Below are 8482 nucleotides of genomic sequence, written 5' to 3'. Positions count from 1 at the left end.
TGCAGCATCTGAAGCCAACACTGGCATGGCCACAGCGGTTGCTAGGCGCTGCAGACAGGCAGGCCCCAGGTTGCCAGGTTTTCTCTGAGAGTCCTTCCCAGGCCCCGCCCAGTTCCCCACACAGGGGTTACCTGCAAACACCACCATTCCCAGCTGTGGCCAAGTTGGGCTTCTTGGGAGGACAAAAGTGGGCAACAGCTGGGGCCAGAGGAGCAGAGTGGGAACCTGGGGGAAAGACAGTCCCCACGCCACCATGTGTCCCCCCTCACCCTTTGGACAGAGCCCAGAAGAGGGCAAGGCTGTGGGGACGGGTCCGCCATATCCATCCCCACTGCACGTGGGCCCTGCACACTCCATCCGTTACCACCTTCAGGAGGCTGGCAGGCCCCTGGCTGCTCCTAGGCACCCTCTCAATAGGATGACGGGAGTGAAGCCCCAACAGTAGGAGGACAGGGTGGGGAGCCCAGATCCCTGAGGATTTTAAGAAATTCTGGGCCACAGAGAGGGCAGGACCAAGGACCTGGCCTAACCCACCTGGGGGCTTCCTGGTGGGGCTCAGAGTTGTGCTCACCCCATGCGCACCCACCTGAACATTTGAGGGGCAGGGGCAGGCCCTCACCCCACCAGGCAGGATGTGAGTCCACCACTGGGACTGCCAGGTGGGGACCCCGCCAAAGAAGCAGCGGGTGTCCTAATGGCTATGCCGAGGGGGCACCCAGGGCAGGTGTGAGCAGGAGGGTGGGCCCAGCAGTGGAGGCCTTTGCAGCCAGTGCATGGCATGCGGAGGACAGGTCACAGACCCAGGAAGCGGTTCTTGGTTCACTTGGCTTTTCATTTCAGGTTTTCAATGGGTGGAACTGACCGATGAAGGGCTGTAACAGATTTGAAACTGGTACTGTGACCTCAGTCCAGGGCTGGGGAGGAGCGGAGCTCAGCAGCTTACAGCCAGCCCTCTCCTCATGCGGCCAACCCAGAAACTTGCCTCAGATGGCCAAAACTGGGTCAAAATCCCTTAAAACTCAGGATTTAGGTTTTATATGTACCATAACCCTAATGCTCAAACAGATTTGAATGTGCACAACAACTAGTTAACTTAGCAATTTTAGGTAGCTAGGAGGTAACTCCAGGGGTATATACACCCCAAGGAGTATGAATTTGTTAGTTTAAAATAAAACAAACTTTATTTTTTGAATAGTTTAGATTAACAGAAAAATTGAGAAGATAGTACAGAGAGATCCCACATAAGGTTCCCCAATTAATATCTTCTTTAGTATCACATATTTGTTAAAATTAATGAACCTATATTGATACATTATCATCGACTAAAAACCCATACTTCATTTCCTTATTCTTTTTGTCTAAGTTTCCTTTTCTGTCCCATGTCCTGTCTCCTCTTGCTTTTGATGACCTTGACAGACTTGAGGGGACTGGGTGAGGGATTTTGAAGACCGTCCCTCCCTTGAGATTTGTCTCATGTTTTTCTCCTGACTAGACTGGGGTTATGGCTTCTTGGGAGGAAGACCGCAGAGGTGTTCTAGGCACCCTCTAAATAGGATGCCCTTATCACATCCTACCCAGGGTGCCTGCTGTCGGTCAACACGACCTGTCACTGCTGGTGTCCGCCTTGATGCCGTGGCGGAGGTCGTGTCAGCCAGGCTTCTCCACTCTGCATCATTGTTTTTCTCTCCCCACACTGTCCTCTGTGGAAGGAAGTCGCTGTGCACAGCCAGCCCACATTTAAGGAGTGGTGGGTTATGTTTCCCTCCTTGAGGGCAAGTACCCAACAATTAGAGAACCTGTTGAGCATGACCACAGACGTGATGCTGGGATTTGGAGGAACACAATTTGGAAACCACTGACCAAACCCTTATGGGCAAACTGTGCACAGGGCCCCCATGGAGTTTTTAGTGTTGCAACACACAGTTTGAAAGACTCAGGCATAGATCTGGGTCTTCGGCTGCTCTTGGAAAGTCTGATCCTGTGGTGGTCAGCCGTCATTGCCTGCCTGGCCCCTGGTTTCATGAGCCCACCACCTCATGGTTGCTCAAGCTGCTCATTTCTGTGAGCTAAGACTGGAAACTTCACTCGCCACACAAAGGGCTGTGTTGCCACACAAGAGCACTAATACTTTCTGGCAGTTGAGTTTCCAGGGCTTCCAAACGAATATTTGTGTAAGTCATGGTTGCTTAGAATCACATGTTCTCACTGAGGTTGAAAGGTGAGCTGTGTCAGCTAGATGCCACCACAGCACCTTAACAGAAAGTGCATTTTCCTGTTGGTCTGTCTCAGAGAAGGGAGATGTGTGATGTCTCACACAGGGAGCACACCGCCTCTGCACAAACCCCTTCAAGTGGTGGCACAGGAATGGGTAAGGCAGGAGGAAGCCCACGCGCCATGGTATGCTTGCTGCAACATCGCCTGTACAATGTCACCCACCCCAATCTTGTGTTTTATGCCACCTCTCTAGATGTAGCCCACTTGGAGTACTGTCATTCTCCCCAGCAAAAGTGGCCCAGATCTGTAAGAGGGTATCATGGGTGTGTACACTTCTCAGCAGGAAGTCAAGGCACAGCTGTTCAGTGGTCTCCCACGGCTCTCTGGGATTTGGTGACTCCCACCTGGTCTTTGTCATCTCCTTGTGCTCTGTGGCATCCTACTCTTGCAACTGAAGTGTGGTGTGTACTATTGACAGACTGTAACCTTGGGGCTTTCACTTTCCCTTTAATGGTAAGTGTGATGTTAACAATAATGATGAGAAAAGATAAAATGAGACTGAGAACGTGAAGCCCATGTAGGTAAACAAGACCACCACTTAACAGTCGCTGCTCCGCTGGCTGCCCACACTGATTTGGAGCACTCATCCAGGTGCAGTTACGTCAGAGTAAAAGGAAGTGCTTTGGATTCTCAGTTATCAGAGGCCGTCAGCTTCCAATGAGCTTGATTACACTACCAGCATTTGACTGTTAATCAAAACTGTGGGCTAGGGATAAACACCTTGCATTGTTTCCTTATCTGGACTAGCAGGTGAAGCTATGGAACAATGATCATGAGACTTCAGATCGCCACCCAGACTATGAATTATTAATTAAAGTCACATTCCTCTTATTTAAAATTTTTAACACTTTACTTTTAGAGCTGTGTTAAGTTAAACATTCCTTTTTAATAACCATTTGCAATATATATGGAATGATTTATGCAAATATTTCAAAATCTTAATCCTTTTCCACTTGAGAAGAGACTAATTTTTGCTATTCACTGGATCAGTGCTTGGCTTCTAGTAATCTAGAACTGGATACAATTACTGTATCATTTATAATTCATTCCACACCAATTTTTTTTCAAGACCACAGGCCATTTGGCAAGTCATCTTATGGAGCCCCTTCCATCCGGGGGTCCCAGAGACTGTTCTAACAGCAATAGACACACATCGAGGGATGGGTTTACCTTTCTTGCCTGCAGGGTTTCAGCGTGCCCCTCTCTGCAGAATTCCCAACCAGCATGGGGTCCCTCCAGGGGACTGCTCTATGGCAGAGATACTGGAGTAGTCCCATGACTAGAGGACCCTCTGGTCAAATCCTATGCCTCACCACGCAGAAACTGCAAGCTGGGGACAGACGCACTAACTAGAGACCTTAATCTGGTACTATGTCTCCAGTAGGAAGAATACGTGCCTGGGACCAGGTGTGGTACCAGACCCAGTGGCTTCCTTTCCCTGCAACTCTGGGCTCTGTGGTTGGAGGTTCTGGCCCAGGTTCCCACCGAACTCATAACTGGATGCCCTGGTTCTTGGGCTCCTTCTGTTCAGGAGCCTGCAGGAAAGGAGATAGAAGTGAAGTGATACACCAGGGGAAGGTCCGACGTATAGGAAAGGATCCAAAGTGATCTTGCCGGCTGTCTGGACTATGAAACGAATAGAGAGCATCCCAGCGGCGAAGGCCTCAGTGACGGGCTCAGCCCCGAGGAACGAGGGAGGGGATCTGGGACTGAGAGCGCGGGCGAGACGTGGGATGCCCACTGCAGCTCTGGAGCAGGCAGAGCTGTTTCCCAGGCAAAGGGGCCCAACTCCAGGAGCTGCTTCCTGCGCGCTCGCGGAGTAGATGCCGGTTGGGACGAGGAGTGGGAGGCCTGGAAGCCCTTTCCTGAAGAAGGTGGAGTAGGCTTTGCAAGTGCCCCGGTTCCTTTGGGGTCAGTCTCATCTCCCCAGGTGGCCACGCCTAACGAGCAAGTAACGAACCGGAATAAAGTTGAGGACAACCCGCGCTCCAGCAGAGATGGCGTGGGTGAGACCTGCTCTGGATACTGTAGAACAGTAAAGTATAATAGCCGCACGCCGAAGCAGTTCCTCAGCCCTAGCGCAGGCACCGACAGGGCGTGGCCTCGGCCCTTTAAAATCGACCAACCACAGCGAGCTCTGAGGCCACCGGGTTTTGCTTATTGGTGTGTCATCGCGCCAATCGGCAAACGGCAAGCGGTAGAGGCAGAGTTCTACGCACGCCGCGGCCTACGGAGCGCGCGTACGCGAAGGCAGGAACGTGACCCCTGATTGGCGGCGGAGCAGGCAGGGCGCAGGGCGGGCTAACTCTGCGTGACAGTTGTCGCGGGGGAGGGCGCGCCAAGGAGAGGGGGAGTGTAAATAGAGCGAAGGCGGCGCCGGGTCGGACCCGTCGCCTCCTGGGCGGACCTCGAGGAGGCCTAGAGAGCGATGGAAGACGATGAGCAAGAGCAGCGGCGCAGAAAGGTGGAGGCCGGGAGAGCGAAGGTAAACAGCGCCGACTCCTCTTGCTGCCCGGGTGTGGACTCTTAAAAGAGCGGGCTCCAGTGCCCGCTACCACCCCCTGCCAGGAGCGGACGAGGTCAGGCGGAGACCGCCTTTGCTGCACTCTCGGTCTTTCCGTCAACACGGCTGGACGTCCCCGCTTGGTCGCCGCCATCTTGAATCCGCCGCCCTCGGCCCGAGCCCGCCCCCGCCGAGGTCGCCGCCAATCAGCGGCGGAGGACGCGCTGCGATTCGCTAGGAGGCCGGGCGCGGGTTACGGCGGGGCTGAGGGGGCTGCTTCAGCGCGCGAGGAACGGGGGGCGTGCCCGCTGTGGTTGAGTTGGGCGGGGACTTGCAGATGGGCGGATGGTCTCTGCTGCGACCCCGCCCTCTCATGTTTCCTGGGAGGCTCGCGTGGCGCCCTTTCTAGGAGTCGCGGTGAAATCTTAGCCAGGCTAGGAGGCGCCTTAACGGACAGCAGTGGCTTAGGATCGCTCCACGTCCCCTGATCGCCCACCCACATCTGGACCCCAGTAGAAAGTGAAGGGCAAGCGGGTAGTGAAATGAAGGGTTCACCGCATCGGGCGACCTGATTCTCCTGGAGAGCCAGCGTGCGACGCACCTGGTGCTGCTCCACCTTCAGAGCTCAGGCTTCCTGGAGGATTCAGGGAGTTGTGACTTTCTTGCAGTCCTTGGGGAAACAGGCTTCTTCCATCCGTTGAAAACTACGTGCAGATTTTCATTTTACTTGGAAGTCTGCAGTAATTTTAATATATAAAGGTCTCCCAATGGTGTTTCAGGAGATCTTTATATATTAAAGGAGACTTGTTTACATTGTGGAACAGCTCTCGCTGAACTACTGTTTAAGATTCCCGGGGTTCAGAAGCTCCTGTTCTTGCTTCCTTGTTGTTTGGGATCCAGATGGACGGTCTAAAGCAGGTGAGGGTGGAGGAGTTATCCAGAACCCACGCCCAATGCTGGGTTTCTAGGAGGCCACAGACACCTTGGCCAAGCTTGGGGAGTGGGGGGAATGCTACATCCTAAGTTGTGGATGATGCCCAAGTGAACTCAGTGGTACTGTAGCCGTGTGTCCCGAGGAATGCTTTAAAAAAAAAAGATTTTATTTTATTTTTAGAGAGGAGAAGGGAGGGAGAAAGGGACTCACCAATGTGTGGGTACCTCTCGCGCGCCCCCTACTGGGGGCTTGGCCCGAAACCAATGCCTTGCCCTGACTGGGAATCGAACACACAACCCTTTGGTTCGTAGGCTGACCCTCAACCCGCTGAGCCACACCTGCCAGGGCTTGAGGCATGCCTTTATCACCTCCCTTCTGCTGAGGTTTTCTCCGAAACGCTGTTCTGGTACTCACTGTTTTGGGGCACATGGACATGTTGGCTGTAACTCCCACCCTACCCTATTCTGGCTGTAGGAAGCAACTTGCTCTGAGAGGAATGAATGAATAACAGTCCTTACAGTGTCAGCTTGTAGTAAGGAGAGCTGCTGCATGAAGTTGCTTTGAAGTCAGACACGGCTTGACTGGGAGGATTTCATATGGATTAGTTAGTGGAGGTATTCAGTGCTAGTCTTTTCCCTTTAGGAAATCATAGGACCACTGCATTAAAGAAACCATTCAGAGCACAGTGACTGGTGTGAAGTAGTGACAAGGACAGCAGTGTCTAATGGCAGGGTGACAGGCAGAGGATAGAGTGGCCTCATTTAGGCTTCCTGTGAAGGTGAAACTTATGACTTGGAATTGATTAGGGAGGTTGGGGCCTGTTTTTTGCTCCCTTTGCTTGTGCCTGGCACACATGGGAGATGAAAGTGAGCCTGAGTTTAACACTGTGTTCCTGAGCTTGTCATGGTTTGTAAACATGAGTAAATGTGCTTGAGCAAGCACTGAGGCTGGTGATTAACCTCATCTGGAGAAAAAACAAGACGCCTCCTGTTGGGCAACTACAGACCAGAAATGAGGACTGTGATGCAGGAAAGGAATTCGTAGATGGTTAGATTTCATGGAGTGTGGCATAAAACAAATGAACTAAAATAAATAAATCAGGCTAGTTTCGAAAGTACCATCTGCCCTAGACATTTTTTTTCACATAAATGGCTTGTGTAATTTCTTGTGTACATAAAATTGTACACATTTTGTTAAGTGCATTTGCTTTTATGACCACGGTTGTCATTTGAAGGAACAGACGTTTCCCTATGAAAAGCTGATGTTAGATTTCATACTGTTTGAATAAGGTGTTAGTGGGAGAGGGAGCAAAGTCCGAAACCCCCAGATTTGAGGGACAGAATGAGCTAGGTCGTGCCTTGTGATGGGCAACATTCTGTGGAGTCCCTGGTGCTTTGGTGAGCTGTGTCATGAAAACTAGAACATCTGATTCCATAAAGGAGGATGTTAGATTGACCTGGCTTAATTAAATTTTTGCTATTTCTGTACCTTGTCTCAGAATCTATGGCTGGGAAGTTTTGGCTAGGTTATATATTCCCTTGCTTGGGGGGGGAATGGGCGAAGGGAGAAATTTAGCTTTTATATGGTTTTAAACTTTAAACATGCCTTGATTAAGATATCAGTCTTCTAAATAGATGCACTTTGTAAAATAATATTTTTCTGTAAATTTCCAGTGGCTACAAAAGATACTCTGCCACTCAATCGTCTTGCTTTCTTTTGTCTGTATACAGGCATAATTAACAGTTCTCCAGCTAGGCTCTTGGCATCATAGGTATTAATGAAGGCAGTGTGTCGGGGACAAGGATCTGTTGATTGATGTGAATCTGGCCAGGGGTGGCTGAGTGGACAGAGCCAGCCCCAGAACCTCATGTTTCCCACGAGCCTGCTGACTTTGTGGTTCTGTTACATTTTTCTCACCTACCTTTGCCTTTACTACTTCTCTGCATTTTTGCGCAGCTTGCTCACTTCCGACAGAGAAAAACAAAAAGTGACTATACGTATTCGAAGAAAAAGACGGCGAAGAGGAAGGGCCCGGCTGTCGATGCGCCTATCCAGGAGGAGAGTCCGGTAGCCACTGAGGACAGTGGATTCCTGGGAGAAGGGGACGTTTGCAAAACCACGTTGTGTAGTGACACCCCTGATGGGGCAGCAGCGGCTCAGGTAAATTTAGTTGACATCAGCTTTTACATTTCCCTCATCTTCTGGTTATTGTTAGCGTGATTTACAAAAAGTGGTGTCTGGTCTGTTTTTGCCTTTCAAAAGTCGGGAAAGAGAGTTTTAGTTTAGTTTACAAAGGGGCAGTGTATATTAGTGGCTTTACTCCTAATATGTGTTTTATCTTTGTATGATTTTGAGAAATTTTGGATCGACTGTTTGAAGACAGTGTCAGTATTGGTGCTTGCTTTGGTGATGGAAGTTTTATAAGTATGAGTTCATTGGCTATGGCTGTGTGTATCATCCCCTGTAACAGGTATTTCTTTGGACACTTAAACCATAATACTCTTTCATCTACTCTCAAATCCACCCACTTGTTATTCTTTGTCCATTTCCTTCTTTCTGAATGCGGGATGAGGAGGGAAGGGGGGCGAAGATGTGGAAATGTGAGCTTCGAGGAGGAGGTACCACTTTCTGCTGCTCGCCCTGAGAGCTGCAGGGGGCAGGTGTAGCTGGTGAGTGAACTTGGGCATTGAGAATGTTGAGGATGCTGACCCTGCATGGCCTCCCTGAGGTCTCCTGATCAGCCATGGGTGGGTGGGTTTCCCTTGGGGCTT

The 8482-nt window shown here is 50.7% G+C and overlaps 1 protein-coding gene across 7 annotated transcripts in view; it reads left to right on the top strand.

The window, feature by feature from the left end:
• Nucleotides 1–4464: 4464 nt before the first annotated feature.
• Nucleotides 4465–8482, top strand: part of PCNT (pericentrin) — a 121048-nt gene continuing 117030 nt past the window's right edge. For 4 of the 7 annotated variants that reach the window (XM_037065155.1, XM_037065153.1, XM_037065156.1 and 1 more), the window contains exons 1-2: nucleotides 4465–4759; nucleotides 7668–7871. In XM_037065155.1, the coding sequence (XP_036921050.1) occupies nucleotides 4703–4759; nucleotides 7668–7871 (261 nt within the window). In that variant the 5' untranslated portion in view covers nucleotides 4465–4702. Of the gene's footprint in view, nucleotides 4760–5568; nucleotides 5696–7667; nucleotides 7872–8482 lie in introns of those variants that run through there. The other 3 variants (XM_037065159.1, XM_037065157.1, XM_037065154.1) reach the window with 2 other exon arrangements.

Source organism: Sturnira hondurensis, unplaced genomic scaffold, assembly GCF_014824575.4.
Source record: "Sturnira hondurensis isolate 20B ecotype Veracruz unplaced genomic scaffold, ASM1482457v3 Scaffold0015596, whole genome shotgun sequence".
NCBI lineage: Eukaryota > Metazoa > Chordata > Mammalia > Chiroptera > Phyllostomidae > Sturnira > Sturnira hondurensis.
This window is presented reverse-complemented; position numbering and strand designations above follow the sequence as displayed.